The sequence below is a fragment of the Salvelinus namaycush genome, chromosome 34 (assembly GCF_016432855.1).
Source record: "Salvelinus namaycush isolate Seneca chromosome 34, SaNama_1.0, whole genome shotgun sequence".
NCBI lineage: Eukaryota > Metazoa > Chordata > Actinopteri > Salmoniformes > Salmonidae > Salvelinus > Salvelinus namaycush.
The window spans coordinates 16,659,757-16,684,310 of NC_052340.1; the positions used below are offsets into that span (position 1 = coordinate 16,659,757).

General features: G+C 45.4%; 1 protein-coding gene across 3 annotated transcripts in view; it reads right to left on the minus strand.

The window, feature by feature from the left end:
* Positions 1-166: 166 nt before the first annotated feature.
* The window catches only part of LOC120029069 (schwannomin-interacting protein 1-like), a 55,061-nt gene continuing 30,673 nt past the window's right edge, over positions 167-24,554 (minus strand). Inside the window, exons 2-7 of one of the 3 annotated variants that reach the window (XM_038974373.1) lie at positions 12,918-13,036; positions 10,465-10,582; positions 9,704-9,901; positions 2,649-2,772; positions 1,185-1,278; positions 167-980 (exon numbers count right to left, since the gene is read on the minus strand). In XM_038974373.1, the coding sequence (XP_038830301.1) occupies positions 929-980; positions 1,185-1,278; positions 2,649-2,772; positions 9,704-9,901; positions 10,465-10,582; positions 12,918-13,036 (705 nt within the window). In that variant the 3' untranslated portion in view covers positions 167-928. The remainder of the gene's footprint in view (positions 981-1,184; positions 1,279-2,648; positions 2,773-9,703; positions 9,902-10,464; positions 10,583-12,917; positions 13,037-24,554) is intronic. The other 2 variants (XM_038974374.1, XR_005473556.1) reach the window with 2 other exon arrangements.

The following is a 24,554-nucleotide window of genomic DNA, read 5'->3' on the forward strand; positions in this document are numbered from 1 at the left end:
ATTACATAATTATAAAATAGTTATAAATGTACTGTTAATGTACTGTGTTTTGCCATATGGACATACAGTAGTTCCCCACTTATAATATTTACAATAACATGTCGATCTCTGTCCACTTTTCTTAACAGACTGCACATCAAACCACAACATATGAAACAAAGTTTATTTTTTATTTTACATATCTGTACATAAACATTTCTTCCCTCAAATAAAAATTCTGAATACAATAGGATGAAAATGATATTAACACATTTATTCATTTCATTTAAAGTGTCAGAAAATCAACATTCACAAAATGTTGAAGACCGATCAGAGTGAGCGTATTACCAAAAGCTACAACTCCACTACAAGGCAGGCATGTTTCCTTTACACTCTTTAAGCACCTTCAAATAAACATTTCTCAGTTGAAAACTACCATTTGTGCAGAATAAAAAGAGGTCAACTTTGAAATACTTAAAAATTACTTTCCAACTTAAAATGGTTTGAAATTAGTCTTCGTAGTTTTATACAATGTTTTTTTCTTCTTACTTTTTTTTTACTGACTTTCTACTAATTTCTCACTATTATTATTTTTTTTCTCCACCATTTTGTATTGACAGTTATAATTTAGTGGCGAATGTAAAAAGTTAAAAATAAACAATAGCGAAGCAAGGCCGATCACTGCACAGGAAGCCGGGGACAGTATCCATGACAACACACAATCAGTTTCCTCTTCTCCCAGGAAGCAGGAAATGCTCTGTCTTTAGCGCTGGGACAACCACAGAAGCAAATGAAAGGGTGGCCTTCCTCTGGCTGCTGCCACCATGGGTGAGGGTGAGAGGGGCAGGCAGAGGGGGTGCAGCGAGAGACATGGGGCAGGGCATGGGGACCAAAGTGGGGCAGGGGTGGAGTAAAGGGATGGGAAGGGGGCGAGGTTGGGTGGGGTGTCTCATTTGGATGGTGTCTTCTCAGCCATGTGTTTCTGCTGGCTCTCAGCATGCCTGAGTAAAAACAAAATGATGATTAGACAAACTTTATCACCTGCTGCTGTATGATAATCATGCAAATGTATCAAACTGCTAAACGTCTGTCCCAAAGAGAGAGTTCCCCCAATCATTCCTGGCCTGTTTGCGGTCATAGCCCAGGAGGCTGTGTGTGTGTGTGTGTGTCTCTCAGTGTGTGTGTGTGTTAGATAGCATCACCACCTAGTCAGGTCCTCTATGTCCACCAGCATGGCATCCTGCTCCATGTGCAGTTCATCCCTGATCAGCAGCAGCTGCACCAGCTCCTCATTCAGACCTGGAGAAGACAAAACATCAGAACAACAGTAGAAAACCAACACCATTAGAACACTAACATACACCAGGGGCTGGATTCAATCCATATCGCGGAAGATCTGAATTCAAATGTGAAGGTCGGCCTCCCGGATGGCGCAGTGGTCTAGGGCACTGCATCGCAGCGCTAGCTGCGCCACCAGAGTCTCTGGGTTCGCGCCCAGGCTCTGTCGCAGCCGGCCGCGACCGGGAGGTCCGTGGGGCGACGCACAATTGGCCTAGCGTCGTCCGGGTTAGGGAGGGTTTGGCCGGTAGGGATATCCTTTTCTCATCGCGCTCCAGCGACTCCTGTGGCGGGCCGGGCGCAGTGCGCGCAAACCAAGGGGGCCAGGTGCACGGTGTTTCCTCCGGCACATTGGTGCGGCTGGCTTCCGGGTTGGATGCGCGCTGTGTTAAGAAGCAGTGCGGCTTGGTTGGGTTGTGTTTCGGAGGAAGCATGGCTTTCGACCTTCGTCTCTCCCGAGCCCGTACGGGAGTTGTAGCGATGAGACAAGATAGTAATTACTAGCAATTGGATACCACGAAAATTGGGGAGAAAAGGGGGTAAAATTCAAAAATAATAATAATAAATACATGTGAAGGTCATTTATGATTGAGCCGATATATGCAGTGGTTACCGTGAATGCAGTTTCCGCAAACGTGGGAACATTGCCTTTATATATCATTCCAAACAAGCTATAACACGGATCCTCCGGCGATACTTCTGCGATACGGGTTGAATCCAGCCCCAAGTCATATGAGACGCAGATTTCAAATGGAGCATATTTTTAAACCATGCCAGTAAAAGACAATATTCTATAGCAACATTTTTGTGGGGGATTCTTTTTGCCTTCTGTGTAAGGTGAGGTATTGTTCATCTTTCACTAGTATTGTCACACATGCATCCAACTTACATTTCTGAAATGACTTTCAACATGAAAGATACCCTAACTAACAGTGTGTGTGTATCCTCGTGGGGACCTGCAATCTCCAAAAGTCCCCACAAGGATAGTAAAACAAGGAAAATTCTCCCTCTTGGGGAAATTTCCCACATCCCCACGAGGACAAAGGATATTTTAAGCTTAGCGGTTAATGGTTAGGGTTAGGTTTAGGGATTAAGGTTAGGGTTAAAGTTCAGTTTAGTGGTAAAGGTTAGGGTTAAAGTTAGAGTTAGGTTTAGGGGTTAGGGTTAAAGTTAGGGTTAGGGGTTAAGGTTAGGGTAAGGTTAGGTTTAGGAGTTAAGGTTAGGGTAAAAGTTAGGGTTAGGTTTAGGGGTCAGGGAAAATAGGATTTTGAATGGAAATCAATTTTAGGTCCCCACGAGGATAAAAAAATGTCTGTGTGTGTGGTTCTCACTCTCTATCTGGGAGTGCAGGTCGTTGACTATAACCTGTAGTTGTCCCAGGGTCATGTCCCTCAGGTCTGTAGTCTTCAGGCTCCTCTTCATCAGACACTCATTGATGTGGGGCAAGTGGGGCAGCTAGAGAGAAACACACAGATCACCAGTTAGAAATACACACACACACACATTTACAGAAACCTACAGCACACCGGAAATGTACAAGTACACGAATATGTACACTCACTGATATGGATTCCTACGGCACTAGAGAACCCAAAGACACTACAGTGTATGTTGGCGTGAGTGTGTGTAGGCCTATGTGTGTTTGCGTGTGCAAGATGGTGCAGATACTTGAGGAAAGGTGTCATTTCAATTTAATCTGCATCTCATAAATAAATCCAGCCACTGAAAGCAGCCCAATGCTACAGAGCTGCCAAGACTGTAATATGATGCAAAGCCCAATCTCTCCAGCAGGGGTCAGCCTCGCAACTTAACTGTTACAGCAATATACAGTAGAGCAGTGGTCCCTGACCTTACCCTGGTCATAGAGAGCTACAGGAAGCAACTCTGTCTCCTTCCTCCTGGCCATAGCCACGGGAAGTAGGGGTGCTGAGGGTGCTGCATTACCCACTGAATAATCAGAATATTTTTTGTTGTTGTTGTGAAAAAGTAGTGCACTGGGCCTTTACTAGTCCTGTATTAGCGGACAGATATAGCCGCCTGTATTGTGGGCAAAGCATTTTTTTCAGCATCAAATTGCAGCACACACACCCCCAAACTACTTCCCGCGGCTATGCTCCTGGCAGTAAGCAACACACTCTACGCTCTCTCTTTGTCTTCCTGAATTCTCTGACTGTTTGTTCTTGTCAAATCAACACACAGCCTTTTACTGTGGTGATGTCATTTGTGTTTCCTTCAAGATTTTCAGCTCCACTTCCTCTCATCCACCTCTCCCCTTCTCTCTCTCTCTCTCTCTCTCTCTGTATGTCACTCACCACACCTTGTTGGGTTCCATAGTGGCAGGTTTGACATTAACCCTAGAGAGTAACCAAGGTGAATCACAAAGCATCATTTTCATCAGGCTCGCTGGGTATGAGAATTTCCCTCGATCCCTTGTTCAAGTTATTTCTATCTGTGTGCATCTCCTTCAAATACATCCTCTCTCTCGGTCTGACATTCTTCATTTTAAGGAAGTGTCTCCGGGTGAGAAAACGTGTTCCTTTTTTTATATATATAATTTTTTTAGGGGGTAGATCAAATTTAATATTGCAGATAGATTGTAGCTTCCACCAATGTAATTGTCTGCGTCATTTCCAATCCCTCATATATATATATATTTTAAATATATTTATCTTTATTATTTTCCCTTAACCCTGCCACCCCTCCCCTTATTGGAGTAAACTAATGGACAACAACACTTAGGCGTCTATTTCCAGCTTATACATACTATATACATTTTACAGACACAATGTATTTTACAATAGTTATCTTTCATTTGTTTTTAATCCCATCCTTCAGCTACCCTCAACCTCTCCCATCCATCTCTGAAGACCATCAGTTTTGATTTCTATTTGCCATACATTTTTAACTGTGCTGTTTCACAACAGCTCTGAACCTTTCTATTCTCATAGTTTCTACAGATTGTAAAGTAAAGATAAATGTTTTTGCTAAAAGTATTATTATATTATTGATCGATTGACTATGACTTTTCAAATCACCCAGCAGTGCTATTTGCAGAGTTAGCTCCAGGTAAATGTTGCAATTCTTCAGCCATTCCTGAACCTGTGACCAGAAACAAGCTACATATGGACAGTACCAAAACAAGTGATCTAATGATTCTGTCTCTTCACAGCAAAATCTGCAGAGCTGTGATAAATATATACAGTATATACAGTTGAAGTCGGAAGTTTAAATACACCTTAGCCAAATACATTTAAACTCAGTTTTTCACAATTCCTGACATTTAATCTTAGTAAAAATTCCCTGTCTTAGGTCAGTTAGGATCACCACTTTATTTTAAGAATGTGAAATGTCAGAATAATAGTAGAGAGAATGATTTATTTCAGCTTTTATTTCTTTAATCACATTCCCAGTGGGTCAGAAGTTTACATACGCTCAATTAGTATTTGGTAACGTTGCCTTTAATTTTTTTTTTTACTTGGGTCAAACATTTCAGGAAGCCTTCCACAAGTTGGGTGAATTTTGGCCCATTCCTCCTGACAGAGCTGGTGTAACTGAGTCAGGTTTGTAGGCCTCCTTGATCGCACACACCTTTTCAGTTCTCCCCACAAATCTTCTATGGGATTGAGGTCAGGGCTTTGTGATGGCCACTCCAATGTCTTGACTTTGTTGTCCTTAAGCCATTTTGCCACAACTTTGGAAGTATGCTTGGGGTCATTGTCCATTTGGAAGACCCATTTGCGACCAAGCTTTAACTTCCTGACTGATGTCTTGAGATGTTGCTTCAATATATCCACATAATTGTCCTTCCGGGACAATCCTTCTGGGATTGATTTGCACTTTTTGCACCAAAGTACGTTCATCTATAGGAGACAGAACGCGTCTCCTTCCTGAGCAGTATGACGGCTGCGTGGTCCCATGGTGTTAATACTTGCGTACTATTGTTTGTACAGATGAACGTGGTACCTTCAGGCGTTTGGAAATTGCTCCCAAGGATGAACCAGACTTGTGGAGGTCTACAACATGTTTTTTGACTGATTTCTTTTGATTTTCCCATGTCAAGCAAAGAGGCACTGAGTTTGAAGGTAGGCCTTGAAATACATCCACAGGTACACCTTCAATTGACTCAAATGATGTCAATTAGCCTATCAGAAGCTTCTAAAGCCATGACATCATTTTCTGGAATTTTCCAAGCTGTTTAAAGGCACAGTCGACTTAGTGTATGTAAACTTCTGACCCACTGGAATTGTGATAAGTGAAATAATCTGTCTGTAAACAATTGTTGGAAAAATTTGTTGTGTCATGCACAAAGTAGATGCCCTAACTGACTTGCCAAAACTATAGTTTGTTAACAAGACATTTGTGGAGTGGTTTTAATGACTCAAACCTAAGTGTATGTAAATTTCCGACTATTGGTTGCAATAATTTTGTATAATAATTTAAATAAAACAATTATAAGTTTTGAATCCGGCATCATTTTGTTCAGTTCATAAACCATGTGTCAGGGAATCGGTATATCGAAAATCTCTTCCCAACTATTTTGCAATTTATATGGCACAGCTGTACATTTTTTGGCCCTGAAATTAAATTGGTATACTTTTTTTTATCAGAATTTTTCCTTTTTCCACCTTCCTCTTCCATTTTTGTGGTAATGCTGCAATTAGTTGGTTGTAATTTTTGTTAGCAGACATTTCCATATATTTTTGTTAGCTGCATGTGTGACATAACTCCACCAGTCCTATTTATGATATAATTTACAAAGATTATACTTTAAAAAATGTTTTATCATAAAAAATGTTTTTTAATCAATTATTATATTTCAGTTTAACCATAATATTTGCTGTAATATTTGTTCTGTCTTTTCTGGTGGATTAAACTGAAATTGCAATCAACTTTCTATGGCTTATTTAAAAAATAGTGATATTTTGTAGATTATTTCATTTTCAAATTATTGAAAGTGAGAGGTTGTAATCTGAATAAAGGGAAAACGAACATTCTTCAACATGGGGTGAGACATTCTTACTAATCTGATAGAGAACCAGTTGGGATCTAAGTATAACTTTTGTATGATTGAAGCTTTTAGTGAGAGGTCTAATGCTTTCATATTTAATCATTTCTGCCCTCCGAATTCATACTCATTATAAATATGTGCTCCTTTCATTGCACTTTTTCTGTATGACTTGTGAGTGTGCGTGATCGCTCAGCTGGTTCTTCCTGTCACAGTTTCTCTCTCCTCTTTCACTTTCACATTGGAACCCATGCAACTGCACTGGTGGCCATGTTTCCCCTCTGTCATAGGCCACCGTTTCAGTTCGTAGAGGGAGCACGTAAGTCAGTGACACACAGAGAGAGACAGCGGTGTGAGAAAAGAGAGCGAGAGAGATAGAGAGTGAGAGATGCGGAGATGCAGGGAGAGCCGGCCACCGCGAGTGGTAGTGTTTTGGTCATGATATGTGCTTGGCCTCATTGTGTTTGTCCGAGGTGGAGTTTCCTCCCTCAGTTATATTACTGGATTGGTTTCTCGATGAGTCTTGGCTACTGAGGTTAGTGGCAATATGAATAAGGATACCGCCAACAACAATACCGAAGTATTTCATCATATCAGTATTCTCTTAGATTAGGCATGATATGAATGGGGAAAAATTCTTGGTGGGAGTGTTGTGTGAATTGTTGTGTAAATTCTTTGTAAGGCCACATGGCTTTAGTGGATTCAAGCGTGGTAAATGGTGTAAAACCACATCTCCTCACACACATTCCCCTCATTTCTCTTGTCATTAGTGGCTTACTTAAGAGCCCCTGACACTCAAACACACGGCCGCTGGTCTGGTGCCAGCCTGCACTCTGACTATATATGTTTGGTAGGGCTGAAATCAACTGGAAAAGGTTCACATATTTCTATAAATAATGTATTGAGAACTTGTACCCAGGAAATGCACATCCCTATAATAATGAGCAGGTGTGAGTCTTTCCACTTTATGCTAAAGAGGTATAGTGTACCGTAAGTAGCTCTGAAGCTAATGCTATCTGAGCATGTTGCTGCCCCTGTGTTCAGTATAGCAGTGTGTTAGCTTAGCGACAGGGCCTCAGATCTGCCCCTGTGTTCAGTATAGCAGTGTGTTAGTTTAGCGACAGGGCCTCAGATCTGCCCCTGTGTTCAGTACAGCAGTGTGTTAGCATAGCGACAGGGCCTCAGATCTGCCCCTGTGTTCAGTATAGCAGTGTGTTAGCATAGCGACAGGGCCTCAGATCTGCCCCTGTGTTCAGTGCAGCAGTGTGTTAGCTTAGCGACAGGGCCTCAGATCTGCCCCTGTGTTCAGTACAGCAGTGTGTTAGCTTAGCGACAGGGCCTCAGATCTGCCCCTGTGTTCAGTATAGCAGTGTGTTAGTTTAGCGACAGGGCCTCAGATCTGCCCCTGTGTTCAGTATAGCAGTGTGTTAGTTTAGCGACAGGGCCTTAGATCTGCCCCTGTGTTCAGTACAGCAGTGTGTTAGTTTAGCGACAGGGCCTCAGATCTGCCCCTGTGTTCAGTACAGCAGTGTGTTAGCATAGCGACAGGGCCTCAGATCTGCCCCTGTGTTCAGTGCAGCAGTGTGTTAGCTTAGCGACAGGGCCTCAGATCTGCCCCTGTGTTCAGTATAGCAGTGTGTTAGTTTAGCGACAGGGCCTCAGATCTGCCCCTGTGTTCAGTATAGCAGTGTGTTAGTTTAGCGACAGGGCCTTAGATCTGCCCCTGTGTTCAGTACAGCAGTGTGTTAGCTTAGCGACAGGGCCTCATCTGCCCTTGTGTTTAGTACACCAGTGTGTTAGCTTAGCGACAGGGCCTCAGATGTGAAACTCATCTCTTCTGACTGCTGGGCACGACTACATCCCCAAACACGTCACCCAGTGCATTATGGGATATGAATAATAGATTGCCCGAACCCAACCACCCCCTCTTTACTGAATAAGTAACATCTTCTGCCCAGGTGGAAATATTGGTGTGTGTGTGTGTGTAGGGTGCCTTGCAAAAGTATTCATCCCCCTTGGTGTTTTTCCTATTTTGTTGCATTAAAACCTGTAATTTAAATTGATTTTTATTTGGATTTCATGTAATGGACATACACAAAATAGTCAAAATTGGTGAAATGAAAAAAATTACTTGTTTCAAAAAATTCTAAAAAATATATATCTTGCAAAGTGGTGCGTGCATATGTATTCACCCCCTCTGCTATGAAGCCCCTAAATAAGGTCTGGTGCAACCAATTACCTTCAGATGTCACATAATTAGTTAAATAAAGTCCACCTGTGTTGATCTCAGTATATATACACTTGTTCTGAAAGGCCCCAGAGTCTGCAACACCACTAAGCAAGGGGCACCACCAAGCAATTGACACCACGAAGACCAAGGAGCTCTCCAGACAGGTCAGGGACAAAGTTGTGGAGAAGTACAGATCAGGGTTGGGTTATAAAAAAATATCTGAAACTTTGAACATCCCACGGAGCACCATTAAATCCATTATTAAAAAATGGAAAGAATATGGCACCACAACAAACCTGCCAAGAGAGGGCCGCCCACCAAAACTCACGGACCAGGCAAGGAGGGCATTAAATCAGAGAGGCAACAAAGATAACCCTGAAGGAGCTGCAAAGCTCCACAGGGGAGATTGGAGTATCTGTCCATAGGACCACTTTAAGCCGTACACTCCACAGAGCTGGGCTTTACGGAATAGTGGCCAAAAAAAAGCCTTTGCTTATAGAAAAAAATAAGCAAACACGTTTGGTGTTTGCCAAAAAGCATGTGGGAGACTCCCCAAACATATGGAAAATGGTCTGGTCAGATGAGACTAAAATTGCCGTGAAGAATGGACAACAATCCCAGTGGCTAGATGTGCAAAGCTTATAGAGACATACCCCAAGAGACAGGCAGCTGTAATTGCTGCAAAAGGTGTCTCTACAAAGTATTGACTTTGGGGGGTGAATAGTTATGCATGCTCAAGTTTTAATTTTTTTGCCTTATTTCTTGTTTGTTTCACAATTAAAAATATTTTCCATCTTCAAAGTGGTCGGCATGTTGTGTAAATCAAATGATACAAACCCCCCAAAAATAAATTTTAATTCTAGGTTGTGAGGCAACAAAATAGGAAAAATGCCAAGGGGGGTGAATACTTTTGCAAGCCACTGTATCTCTGTGTGTGTGCTTGGGGGGCACTGATGCAGATGAGAATGTTAAAATAATCATGACTATGGCTGCCAATGGGGTGGAGAAGGAGGGGGTGGTGTCTACTCTGTGACATCATCACAATGTTAAAGAAGACCAGTGTGGATGGTTTGCTCTGAAAAGACCTGGGGTTAGAAACACTGACTAGAGGCTGAGGTTACAGGCCCGTTGCCTATAGCGACGGTACTGACCAGGTCTGCCACAGGGGACTTTTTGCGGTTCTGTTTTTCCACCTCCACCTGCATCTTGGCCATGGGTTTGGCCATCGCCAGGGCTAGCTTAGCCTCGGCCTGCAACTTCTTCTGTCTGCTCAGGAAGTCCATGTCCTCCAGAGACTCACTGTCTTCCTCCGTAGTGTCCCGGTCAGAGTAGGACGAACTTTGCTTCGACTGGGGAACAAGGACGTGGGGAAAGTGGAAATAAGGAAAAGTTAGTGGTATATTCCCATTGGCTCTTCGTTCTTCTAGTGTAGTCATTGATAGGTCATTAATTGAACACAGAGGTCAGACAGGGAAACAGCTCAGAGCTATAACAGATGGTTATAAATACTGGGATTATCTCCCTCTCTCTCTCCCTCGCTCCCTCCCTCCCTCTATTAACCGTGCCCGTGTCTGTCAGACAGGCCGAGTGGCCACTCATCCATGTCCTTCAGAGAGCGTGTTCATATTCAACCCTCATTTGCTGCCGGTGTATTGATTAACGGGACAGAAAACGTGAGCATGGCCATTCACTCTCCCCCACACGCTAACCCAGGGCTATCGCTCTGATTCATACCGAATCTGTCCCTTTCTCTCTTACTCTCAGACAGTCTCACTGAGGGTTACCTATATGAGTCACCCAGTAGATATCTCTCTCTCTCTAAGAATGCGTATTTCTTCTAAATGTGTGTGTGTGTGTGTGTGTGTGTGTGTGTGTGTGTGTGTGTGTGTGTGTGTGTGTGGTCGGTCTGTACCATGGGGGACAGCGGTGTGTCCAGACTGGTCTCTGTCTTGCTGTCGTCTGCATCGCTGTCCTTGTCGCTGCCGCTGTCGTTGACAAAACAGATCTGCAGGTTCATCCCACTCTGCAGCCTAGAGAGAGAAGGAAAGAGGGAAGAGAGAGGGGGAGGAAGAGGAGGAAGAGAGAGGGGGAGGAAGAGGAGGAAGAGAGAGGGGGAGAAAGAGGAGGGAGAGGATGCGTCATTACTATGGGCTAACGGAGGGGGGAAAGTTCTATGGGTTAAGGAAAGTTCGCTCAGCAATAATTGCTTGTAGGGTTTTATTGACCCAGATAACATGCACCTAGGCACCGCTGGTGAGAAAGAAACTCAATAACAGTCCCATCTAGTTTTCCACTCAGGCCAAACCCTCCTCTAACTCTCCGCCGATGTCTCAGTGTGTCTGTGATAGAACTGTAATAGTGGCTAGCCTTCCATAGCATTAATAAGTATGTCTGTGTCTACTCTGTTCCTCCCTCTCTTGCTCTAACTTGGGTTCGATCCAATCAGCTAGACTCCGACGGCTCTCTAGACCTCAGAAGACCTGAGTCCTGTAAGATCTGGATCAAACCACTCTGGATCAATAATCGGCTTCTTTCAAGCAGTAATTACAAACACATGTAGAGAGAACCTGATCGATTAAACAGCCTGGATCCAATCAGTCCAGATTTAACCAGACCAGAGTAATCGATTGGTAGTTTCAGAGGAAGGAGCATCAAAATTATCCTTGGAATTAGTTAAGCAGTTCATGGAAGTACCTAACTTATCCATCAGTGAGTGCACCCCATAAGAGTTGCTTTAGTGAGAATTCTGATATGCATATATCATAGTTTCAGATGAATGAACTGTGCGAGTGTCTTTGTGTGTATGACTGTATGTGTGTGTATCATGGAAGGCTGCTAACAGAAAGGTTGATGGTGTGTGTAGGAGTGCATTTTGGGAAGTGAAATCCACAGTGCCGGGATGCAGAGAAAGAGAGAGGAAATGTCCCTTACTCTCAACAGTGAACAGTGGTTTCAGAGGGAGAGAGCAGGAGTCTGTTTGTGTTGGGGAGATGGCCCTACAGAGTTCCAGGAGATAGACATAGTTACAGGCATTAAGAAAAGGTCAAATCTGACTCTGTCAGAGTAATGTCCAGTAACCTGCAATTTCACTCCATTGACAGTGCCCACAGGCATAAAGAGAGCGATGTCATTGCTTCTCAAGAACAGGGACTGGGACTGAGGGTGAAACTGATCTGTGTCTGTATGTGTGCGTGTGGGTAGAGCTGTGGCTGTCATGGAATTTTGGATGACGTAATTGGCCAGCCAAATGACCGCGGTCATCGTAATAACCGTTCAAATGGCCCCAGAAAATGTGTCCGCACATTTTCTCCTCTACTCTGCTCTGTGTGCTGCCATAGAAATATAATGAATATTCAATGATGTAGTCAATGATGTAGTCAATGATGTAGTCAATGATGGCATAATGGCTGAACTGGCGGCCATTGTGAGTGTAACCATAGGAGCAAAGCAGGAAATAAATAAAATATGTGCTGTGATTTGTTGATTCAACTCTATTGACATTACCAATTTTTTTTTCAATTGTATGAGCCACATCAGATAGCATCATTTGAAGGAACATTCTACATTACCATGGAAAGTATTGCATCACAATAACAGGCAGCCATTGCGAGTGTACCCATGAGTTTACCAGTCAAGGTGAGAGGATCCAAGCCCGTTCTATTCATTCTATTTCTACGTGTGCTGCTGCTGCATTGTGGGGGGCGTTGCCTAGTCTACCGAAGACTAATTTACTTGTTTCAGCAAGAAACTTAACGTTGTTAAGAGTCCATGTTACGGCAGAAACGTACTCAACCACACGAATGCCCGGCCGTCCCGTCTTCAGGCAGCTGTTAGTTTTTAAATGGATATAATGGTTATGTCATTTCATGACAGCCTTCATCATTAACTGTCGGTTACACGGTTATATGGTAAGTATGCCAGCACTGTGTGTCAAATCAAATCACATTTTATTGGTCACATACACATATTTAGCAGATGTTATTGCGGGTGTAGCGAAATGCTTGTGTTCCTAGCTCCAACAGTGCAGTAGTATCTAACAATTCACAACAATACACATCTAAATGTAAAAGAATGGAATTAAGAAATATATAAATATTAGGACGAGCAATATCGGAGTGACATTGACTAAAATACAGTAGAATACAGTATATACTGTACATATGAAAATAGCAAAACTGTGTAAACATTATTAAAGTGACTAGTGTTCCATTATTAAAGTGACCAGTGATTCCATGTCTATGTACATAGGGTAGTAGTGTGTATGTGTGTGCTTCTGTGTTTGTGTACATGCTTGTGTCTGTGTGTATTGTTGACGTTGTGGGATTGACGTACAGCTTATGATAGAGGTCACATGATGTCTCTTACCGTGAGGACAGACTGGGCTTGCCACTCTTGCTGCAGCTGGTATAGATACCCGGCCCATCGTCAAAGAAACTACCCAGGGCCAGCTTCTGCCGGATGGACTCCCTCTCATTCTTTTGGGCCTGGAGGGGAGAGGAGAGGGTTAAGGAGGCTGATAATAGGACTGAAGACTTCCCCATGAGTTTAGCAGTAACCATGTTGTGAGGAGGGAAACTGACAGGCTGTAAAACATGTGGTCAGCTCTAGACACCAATATTGTTATAATATTCACCACTAGGTGGTGCAGATGTATGTGAGAAAGATAGTCCAACACAATTTCACCAGTCACTCTCTCCACTCATGCAGTCAAACACACACCTCCCTAAACCACAGAGCATCCCTGTCTAATAGCACTATAAGCATGCCTGCCTTCTTGGCCTGTTTTCCAGTAGGAATTCCCACCTTTGACCCAGACAGCCTTGGCAGCACTTAACACACTCACACCCGGAGGAACACTCATATGTGCTAATGGGACCACAGGAGGCTGGTGAGGGGAGGACGGCTCATATGGCTGGAATGAAGTGAATAGATTGGTGTCAAACACATGGAAACCATGTGTTCAAATCAAATCAAATTGTATTAGTCACATGCGCCGAATACAACAGGACCTTACAGTGAAATGCTTACTTATGAGCCCCTAACCGACAGTGCAGTTTCAAAACATATGGATAAGAATAAGAGATAAAAGTAACAAGTAATTAAAGAGGAGCAATAAAAAATAACAACATATACAGGGGGGTGCCGGTACAGAGTAAATGCGCGGGGGCTCCGATTAGTTGAGGTAGTATGTACATGTAGGTAGAGTTATTAAAGTGATTATGCATAGATGACAACAAATCAAATCAAAGGTTATTTGTCACGTGCTCCGAATACAACAGGTGTAGTAGACCTTACAGTGAAATGTTTACTTACAGGCTCTAACCAACAGTGCAATTTCTAAGTAAAAAAAAGGTATTAGGTGAACAATAGATAAGTAAAGAAATAAAAACAACATAAATAAAAACAACAGTAAAAAAGACAGTGAAAAATAACAGTAGCGAGGCTATATACAGTAGCGAGGCTATATACAGTAGCGAGGCTATAGCAGTAGCGAGGCTACAGACAGGCACCGGTTAGTCTGGCTGATTCAGGTAGTATGTACATGTAGGTATGGTTAAAGTGACTATGCATATATGATAAACAAAGAGTAGCTGTTTCTGTAGTCATTTAGGCAGGTTGACTTAGTGTTCTTGGGCACAGGGACTATGGTGGTCTGCTTGAAACATGTTGGTATTACAGACTCAATCAGAGACATGTTGAAAATGTCAGTGAAGACACCTGCCAGTTGGTCAGCACATGCCCGGAGCACACATCCTGGTAATCTGTCTGGCCCCGCGGCCTTGTGAATGTTGACCTGTTTAAAGGTCTTACTCACGTCGGCTACGGAGAGCGTGATCACACAGTCATCCGGAACAGCTGATGCTCTCATGCATGTCTCAGTGTTGCTTGCCTCGAAGCGAGCATAGAAGTGATTTATCTCGTCTGGTAGGCTCGTGTCACTGGGCAGCTCGCGGCTGTGCTTCCCTTTGTAGTCTGTAATAGTTTGCAAGCCCTGCCACATAAGACGAGCGTCGGAGCCGGTGTAGGATGATTCAATCTTAGCCCTGTATTGACGCTTTGCCTGTTTGATGGTTCGTCGCAGGGCATAGCAGGATTTCTTATAAGCTTCCAGGTTAGAGTCCCGCACCTTGAAAGCGGCAGCTCTACCCTTCAGCTCAGTGCGAATGTTGCCTGTAATCCATGGCTTCTGGTTGGGGTATGTACGTACAGTCACTGTGGGGACGACGTCCTCGATGCACTTATTGATAAAGCCAGTGACTGATGTGGTGTACTCCTCAATGCCATCGGAAGAATTAGGCAGAACTGATTTAAGTTTCCCTGCATTAAAGTCTCCGGCCACTAGGAGCACCTCCTCTGGGTGAGCGGTTTCCTGTTTGCTTATTTCCTTATACAGCTGACTGAGTGCGGTCTTAGTGCCAGCATCTGTCTGTGTTGGTAAAAAAACAGCCACGAAAAGTATAGCTGAAAACTCTCTTGGCAAATATTGTGGTCTGCAGTTTATCATAAGATACTCTACTTCAGGCAAGCAAAATCTAGAGACTTCCTTAGATTTCGTGTACCAGCTGTTGTGCTGTTCTATCTTGCCGGTGCAGCGTATATCCCGCTAGCTGAATATCCATGTAGCATTCAGCCACGATTCCGTGAAACATAAGATATTACAGTTTTTGATGTCCCGTTGGTAGGATATTCGTGATCGTACCTCGTCTAATTTATTGTCCAATGATTGCACGTTGGCAAGTAATATTGACGGCAAAGGCAGCTTTCCCACTCGCCTTCTGTGGATCCTTACGAGGCACCCCGCTCTGTGCCCTCTGTACCTGCATCTCTTCCTCTTGCCAATGACGGGGATGTTGGCCTTGTCGGGTGTCTGAAGTACATCCTGTGCTTCCTGCTTGTTGAAGAAAAAATATTTGTCTAATCCGAGGTGAGTGATCGCTGTCCTGATATCCAGAAGCTCTTTTTTGCCGTAAGATACGGTGGCAGAAATATTATGTACAAAATAAGTTACAAATGATGCGTAAAACCCCCACGTAATAGCACAATTGGTTAGGCGCCCGTAAAACTGATGCCATTTCTTCAGTCTGGAGAGTGGTAGTGGTGTGGAGAGGGGGGGGGGGGGGGGGGGGGGGCGCAATGTGAATAGTCTGGGTAGCCATTTGACTAGAAGTTCAGGAGTCTTATGACTTGGGGGTAGAAACTGTTTAGAAGCCTCTTGGACCTAGACTTGGCGCTCCGGTACAGCTTGCCGTGTGGTAGCAGAGAGAACAGTCTATGACTAGGATGGCTGGAGTCTATGACAATTTTCAGGGCTGTCCTCTGACACCGCCTGGTATAGAGGTCCTGGATGGCAGGAAGCTTGGCCCCAGTGATGTACTGGGCCGTTCGCACTACCCTCTGATATATTCCATTGATTCCGTTCCAGCCATTACTATGACCCGTCCTCCCCAATTAAGGTGCCACCAGTCGCCTGCGAATGGCACCCTGCACCCCGCTGAGCACACGCCTGAGAAAAAGTGTGTAGAGAATTGTGTAGAGACAGGCCTTCTCTTACACTCCTTGGGCTGGGTTTTCAGCCACAGTAACCAGGCCTATCAGCAGACAGACAACACAGTGGGAGTTTAGACTGTTCAAGGCCAAAGGTGTGTGTGTGTGTGTGTACAGGACTGTTGTTGTTACAGGTGGTGCTGGGAAGTCAAATGGGTACCAGAGTCAGATACAGTGCAGTATCTGTGTGTTGGTGCCGAGGGGCTGGGACTCCTCGAGGATGAGGAGTGTCTGGGGGGAAATATTGACCCTCTCTAAAGGCCCTGAGGGAGGAAGAAAAAACCCTTTCAGCGCTCACACACACACACACACACACACACACACACACACCCACACCCACACCCACACACACACACACACACACACACACACACACACACACACACACACACACACACAAACACACACACACACACACACACACACAAAGAGCAGGCCTTTCAGAAAACAGGAGAGAGGGGGGAGGGGAGAGGTTTAAAGAGGTGGAGAGGGGAGCTTTTAGAGGAGGCTTTGGAGGAGAGAGGGAAGGAGGTGAGGGGAATGAGAGCAACGGCGAAGATGGTAGAAGCCTTGAGTGTTATCCCACTCTTTAACTCTGTCCTCAACCTCTCTCCATTTCAATTCAATTCAATTCAAGGGGCTTTATTGGCATGGGAAACATATGTTAACACAGCCAAAGCAAGTGAAGTAGATAATATACAAAAGTGAAATAAAGAATAAAAATGAACAGTAAACATTACACTCACAGAAGTTCCAAAATAATAAATATCATATTACGTATATATACAGTGTTGTAACGATGTACAAATGGTTAAAGTACTAAAGGGAAAATAAATAAGCATAAATATGGGTTCTCTTTCTCCTTACCTCTATCTCTCTTCCATTTCTTGATCTCACAGGCCTTCTCTCTCTCTCTCCCTCCCTCCCTCCCTCCCTCCCTCCCTCCCTCCCTCCCTCCCTCCCTCCCTCCCTCCCTCCCTCCCTCCCTCCCTCCCTCCCATGGCTACATTACCATAATCCTTCTCCACACCAGACAGCCCAGGAAATAAAGCTTCTGTTGGCACCCACAAGAGGGGGCTTGGCACAGCATGGCATTTGTATGCTTGTGTGTGTGTGTGACTGAGTGAGAGAAAGAGAGTGTGACGAGGGGTACTGGGGGAGGCAAGATGAGGACACTTAACAGCATCACTTTACCACTCCTCAGACACTAACAATCACAGTCTGTTTGACAGCAAATAAGCACACATGCACACACAAACCCCTTCTAACTCCCTGGACAGGACAGTGTCATGTTATAACACTGAGTGGCTGCTGTTCCCTGTCTGACCAGCAGGTGTCATTGCTGAGTGGAGGCGCTCCTGAGTTGCTGTAATTGCCATAATAACAGACATTGGCTCTTGTGTTACAACAGAGAGGTGTTAGTGACAGTAGCCATTGTAGTGTTAGCCTCATGGGTGGTGGGGATACTTATGTTAGGTGGTAGGTGGTATTTGTATTGGAATGTCAGGTTGTAATGTGGGGGTTTGGTGTGAGTGTGTGTGTTTGTATGTGTTCGCATAGGGAAAGCCTACATTCCTACAATCATAATTTAAAAAAATTTAAATCATGAAAATGAGTCATCTATCGTTGAATGACAACAAACACTTAATTGAAGAATCCCTACTGTTGACCAATCACCGACGAAGGGGCGTAGAACTTCAGATTGCCTCCAGCCTCCGGACTGCACGAACAGCCTCAAAAAAACCTTGCCGAAGACCAAAACGTTACAAAAAAACGTTACAAAATGTTGTCATAATATATTCACGAACTGTTCTGAACTGTTTGAGATGGGAAGCAAGCAGACCCCTTTTGGCAGAACAACACAAGCACGATCCTCTCCCTAACACATCTACCACAGTAGAACCCCTCAACACGTCACACCTGCCTTCCAACAGGACCACCTTCCTTCACGTTAAGCCCCCTAACTAACCAGCTAACTACGTCATCGCTGATGGACGGAGGCGTGAGAGAGAACGGGTTCAGATATCATCATGGGCAGCATCATAAACCCCTCAAAGAGGTGGCGAGTACGCCACAGATGTCTGTGACCGTGGGGGTAGCAAATGGACCCATCTCTCTCACTTTAACCTCTCTCCTTTCCTCTCAGTCATTTAAGGTTTGCCACAGAGCATTCCTCTCCTTCTCCGTCAAACAAACATTCCCTGCAATGGTCTGTGTTGTTACCAAAATGACTTGTGTGCAAAGCCTTCCCTCCGAAGTGTTTGACATTGTGTGTGTGTGTGTGTGAAATGTGCTGCAGCTCCTAAATTAGATGTTGAGGAACACCACTGTGCTAAATTGTGTTTTTCCTTAAATTTGAGAAGCAATTTTCTCTTGTGAAAACCCTCATTGATAGACATGTTCTTCTCCTCCCCTGCTCTCCCCTCCGTCTCTACCATCCTCTCCTTCTCCTCCCCTCCGTCTCTACCATCCTCTCCTTCTCCTCCCCTGCTCTCCCCTCCGTCTCTACCATCCTCTCCTTCTCCTCCCCTGCTCTCCCCTCCGTCTCTACCATCCTCTCCTTCTCCTCCCCTGCTCTCCCCTCCGTCTCTACCATCCTCTCCTTCTCCTCCCCTGCTCTCCCCTCCGTCTCTACCATCCTCTCCTTTCCGTCTTTCCTGCTTTCCTTCATTCTTCCGCCACAGCGCTCCCTCACTCTGGACAATGGAGGCCTTTCACTGGAGAAGAGGAGGGCTTACTATTGGCCTCGCACCCCAGTCTGAGACAGGCACCGCCTGTTCACCCACACATGCCAGGTCCCGTGAGCACGAGGGTGTGAGGGAGCGTGTGTGTATGTGTGTGTGAGTGTTGGACAGAAAAGAAGCAAATGCTGCAAAAGTACAGTTGCTGGTGTGACTGAGTGAAAGAGTATGCCAGTTTGTGTAATGCAGGTTCAGTCAGCGTGGCAGGGTTGTTGGCTCAGAGTCAGCACAGAGGATTCACTATGAGGAGTTTCCCAGGCGTGAGCGCTGACCTCACACATAAACACACAAATCAGGTCAGTATGTCCACTGAGAATGTGTGTGAGTGTGTTCTTAAACTTTATGGTCCTTAGTTACTTCAAAACACTCTTTTGCAGTGCACAGTTCTTAGGGAAACCCTTGTTTTTAATCAAACCTTCATTCACGTTTTTGTCCGGTGGACTTACAAGAGACCTTGCGTATCTACATTTCACCCAATAATAACCCTCCAGATATCTTAGGTCACAATGGTGTGTGTGTGTGTGTATGTGCATGTCTGTGTGTGTCCCTGTAACCTCTCCGTGTCTGCTATCTGAGATGTGAGACCTGCTGGTTTATGCATTCCTCTCCTGATAGGGGACTTGGCCTCTGAACCCTGGTACAGTTCAAACACAGGTCACGTCAAGCTGGCCCTGTCAGTCGGAACAGAACGCAGCAGGAGAGAGGGAGGAGGGAGAGGAAGGAGGGGGGAGAGGGAGGAGGAGGGAGCGTATCAGGGGAATGGAGAGAGAGAAGGTGAGAGAGATGAGAGGGGAGGGGTATTGAAGGGGGTGTTTGGTGGAGTGGATTTGGCCAGGACAATAACCCTGAGAGTCACGTGTGTGTGTTTGACCTGCGAGTACAATGAGAGCACGCCTCAACACGAAGCTACAGGAATCTGAGAGCCAAGACTTAAAAGGGCAAAACTGCCTCTTCAGAGAGACTGGCAGCATTACCAGGAATGAACCCATAGTGAGTTAGAGAGTTCTGCAGTATGAGAACCAATACCACTATCACAGCATTACATCACATACTAAGACCACATTACACCCCACATAACCTACGCATTACAGTGTCTCCACTACGTCCACATTATGTCATCCACAATCCTCACATTACATCACACACCAACACCATACCAGTGTCCCAGCACACTGATGCCTTGACCGTAGAGTGTGTGTGTGGAGGGGTCAAACTCACAAACTCAGGAAGGAAACTAAGAGCATTTTTTCAGTCAGCAAGAGACCCTTCTGTTCACTTCACACACACTGTTTATATGAGTGCCGTTACACTGGTAAAACATGCAGTACTACAATACCAGAAAGATCGATAACCACAGACAACATTACTTCCACGTACTTTACCTCTTTGAGTTTGTAGTCATCAGTGAGGTAAAGGGCAAGAGGCTGGACAGATGACGTCATCCATTCCAGCACAGTCTGTGTTCTCCAGTGCTTCCCTCATCTTTCCATCCCTCCCTCCCTCCCTCTGTCTCTCTCTCTCACTCCCTCTCTCTCTCTCCCCCTCTACCACACACCTAGCTAGTGGGTCAGTATACGCTGGTTCACGTGTAACCTAGCCTCCCTCAGAACCGAAGCTAACCCTGCCACACAGAGCTTTCCAGAGTACAATGGACGGTGGACCCTCCCTTCAATCCTCTGGGCAGGGCGGTCAGAGAGAGAGACAGATAGACAGAGAGAGACAGAGAGAGAAGGAGAGACAGAGAGAGAGAGAGGGAGAGAGACAGAGACAGAGACAGAGACAGAGCGAGACAGACAGAGAGACAGAGAGAGAGCGAGAGTGAGAGACAGAGAGGGAGAGAGGGCACACACTGGTGTTTTTTCTGCTCTCACACTCTAATGTGAGGACAGCTGCTGCTCCTGGGACAGTTTGGAAAGCAACACCTCAGTGTTGGTGTGAGTGAGTGAGTGAGTGAGTGAGTGAGTGAGTGAGTGAGTGAGTGAGTGAGTGAGTGAGTGAGTGAGTGAGTGAGTGAGTGAGTGTGTGTGAGTGAGTGACTGCGTCCAGTGTTTGTTACTTCACACAGTCCTTGACTTTGCCCTCTTAAAAAGCTGAATAAGCTACCAAACTCTATTGCTCCATTCATATAAACCTAGCATGTGTGTATGAGAGAGCAGGCCTACAGTACAGTACGTGGGTGAAATTGAATGCATACAGTATCAGGACCACATATTTGAATTGGCATGTCAGTGTATGTTTTTGTGTCTGTGCGTATGACTGACAAGGAGACTGAGGACAGAGGAAGTTCTGTTCCCTCACAGTCAAGGTAAAACTGGAGAATTGACCCTGATCCAAAACCACTGTCTGTCCAACCCACTGAAATAAAGTCAGCAGAAGGAATACAATTACACATAAACACAAGACAACACACACAATCCAGAGGTGTACAGCATCTGTACAAGCTCAATAGAGTGTGTGTGTGTGTGTGTGTGTGTGTGTGTGTGTGTGTGTGTGTGTGTGTGTGTGTGTGTGTGTGTGTGTGTGTGTGTGTGTGTGTGTGTGTGTGTGTGTGTGTGTGTGTGTCAGAGTTGGGGTCAATTCAGGAAGTGCACAGAACTTCCAATTCCAATATTCTTCAATGCTTTTTAATGAGGAAAATATAGAATTGGAATGTGGTTAACTTTCTGAATAGACTGGAATTGAACCTCACGCACAAAGGAGAGCTTCCCTGAACTTTTTCCTTTGGCTTGGGAAAGATGAAGAAAAGTATTCCCCTCTCAAACACTGACCAATCTCTCTCTCCCAGGTGCTGACCGACCTCCTTTAACCACTAAGTCACGGTGAAGGTAGGAATGTAGGGAGGGATAACAGTTCAATAAAAAGGAAAGGAATGGAGATATTTGTCAGGTAAAAAAACATAAAACACTAGCTGAATTTCATTCTTCAATTTGTTACATTTTCAGTCTCATCTCTCCACAGCACAGGAAGTTGGTGGCACCTTAATTGGGGAGGACAGGCACGTGGTGATGGATGCAGTGGAAAGGTATCAACAACATCAAACACATGGTTTCCATGTGGTTGATGCCAATCCATTCGTGCCGCTCCAGCCATTATTATAAGCCATCCTCCCCTCACCAGCCTCCACTGCTCCACAGCGTGTAATGATCTCGTCTGACTGAGACGCTATGGACCTGCGATTCACAGCTCTGTCATAGCAGCCTAGACTGCCTTTAAGCCACTCAGAGTATCAGCACAGAGAGCAGGATGTCTAGTAAAACATGATGTAGTGTCATAGTTTGACGGTGGAGAAAAAGCAGAAGCTCTGAAACACCAATAGGTGAAGTTAAACCAAAAACGGTCCTTCTGGGTAAATACAAACATACTGTACACACAGACTTCCACATGGAGGGGACGTACAAACAGTCATACATACTCACTCACACACGCGCGCAGTAGAGAGATTGCTCATCTGATAAGGAAATGAAAGGAGAGGCACAAAGGACAGAGAAGGAGGAAAAGAGAGATGAGAAGAGAAAGGGAGTGGGGGAGGTTGAATATAAAGTGATATTGACACACACGCGCACACACGCGCACACACAGGAAAGGAAGAGTGACAATAAGGGATTCTAAATCGCAACATGAAACAGTATGAATTCCCTTTGAAGAACTGTATAATGTACGCCAGTGGAATAACGTATCAGCATGATAGCATGCATTATAACACACACACGCAGACACACATACACACTCAAACAAGTCATTTTGTGCATACAAGAACACAGATACGTTCACACACATACACGTGAACAGAAACCCACAGGAACACAAGGCTGGATGACAGGATATGGAGTGGGTCTGACTCAGAGTTGATCCCAGGGGATTATGGGAAAAGCAGAATGACTTATCTGGCCATCTCCTATATCCGCCTACACTGGATACACACACACACACACTCTCAAACGCACAGTCACATGCACACAAACCCACTCCCAGTAGTGCTGAGGGCTGTATGTTGGTAAACACTGAACCCTTCAGAACCCTCCACATCATGAACTGAGAACGCCCAGGCTCTGTGATCCATTAGTGAAGCTGACCTCATCGCTGACTCAGAGGGGGAGGGAGGAACAGGGGGAGGGAGGTAGAGGGGGAGGGAGGTAAAGGGGGAGGGAGGGACTGGAAGGTAGAGGGACAGGGAGGTAGAGGGGGAGGGAGGGACAGGGAGGTAGAGGGGGAGGGAGGGACAGGGAGGTAGAGGGTGAGGGAGGGAGGGACAGGGAAGTAAAGGGGGAGGGAGGGACAGGGAGGTAGAAGGGGAGGGAGGGACAGGGAGGTAGAAGGGGAGGGAGGTAGAGGGGGAGGAAGGGACAGGGAGGTAGGGGGGAGGGTGGTATAGGGGGAGGGTGGGACAGGGAGGTAGAGGGGGAGGGAAGTATAGGGGGAGGGTGGGACAGGGAGGTAGAGGGGAGGGAGGGAGAGAGGAAGGTTGAGGGGGGGACAGGGAGGTAGAGGGGGAGAGAGGGGGGTAGAGGGGGAGGGAGGGACAGGGAGGTTGAGGGGGAGGGAGGGACAGGGGGAGAGAGGGGGGTAGAGGGGGAGGGAGGGACAGGGAGGTAGAGGGGGAAGGAGGGACAGGGGGAGAAAGGGGGGTAGAGGGGGAGGGAGGGAGGGACAGGGAGGTTGAGGGGGAGGGAGGGACAGGGAGGTAGAGGGGGAAGGAGGGACAGGGGGAGCGTGGTAGAGGGTGAGGAAGATGAGGGTAACATGGGGACGATCGTGACTAGAAATGATAAACACCCAGATTAAACCCTCATTACGTCAGTCTCAGCTCAAGGTCACAGCATTGTCTCTCTCTCCTCCTGAACAGCATAGACAGAGCAGCACAATGAGTAGAAGAAGACATCAAAGAACATAGACACATCTAGTGAATGGCTGACAACCCACAGAGAGACACAAGGCCAGGTCATCCTCTAAAAGTGACTAATTCTGCAGTTGACAATGACTCAATTGTGAGGTCAGCTGAGCTAGAGAGGAAGAGAGAGAAAGAGAGAGAGAAGTGCATTGTTCCAGTAGAATAGAGGGGACTGTGGGAGAGAAGACTCCTGGCACCTCCAGTAGGCCTGGGATCCAAGTTCACAGCCATAGAGGAGACGGGCAAAGTGTGTGTGTGTGTATGAGACTTTATTGCCCCACATTAGAATTCACATTTCTAAGAGAATTTAAAGTTTGACCACAACAAGAAAGACTTATTTTGGGAAGAGGGAGAAAAGAACGCTGCTGTCATAGCAACCCAGTGCATTTCTCCATGGCAATGGCCCGTGTTCCAAACAAATTGGGGTGGAAAAAGGAGCAGGGGCCCAGTGGGAAGTCTGTTAACAAACATCCCCACACACACGGGGGGTGTGTGTCTCTTGTGTATGAGTGTGTGCGACAGAGTAACTGCAGCACTCCCTTTCTAGTCTGAGACACAGGTATCTTCCCCATCATAGACTATCTGCTATCTGTCAGTATAGTGAGATGCAGTAGTGTTATCTCATCATCATTACTAATTCATCAGCCGTCAGCCCACACAGTGGAACACACAGATAACGTTTCATATGAGCAACTGCTCTACAGTATAGTACACACACACACACCAAGCACGCACACACCCTGCAGTCAGGACTGAGATGATCTGAATCGATCAAAGAGCTCTCTGATCACACACACACACACACACACACACACACACACAAACACA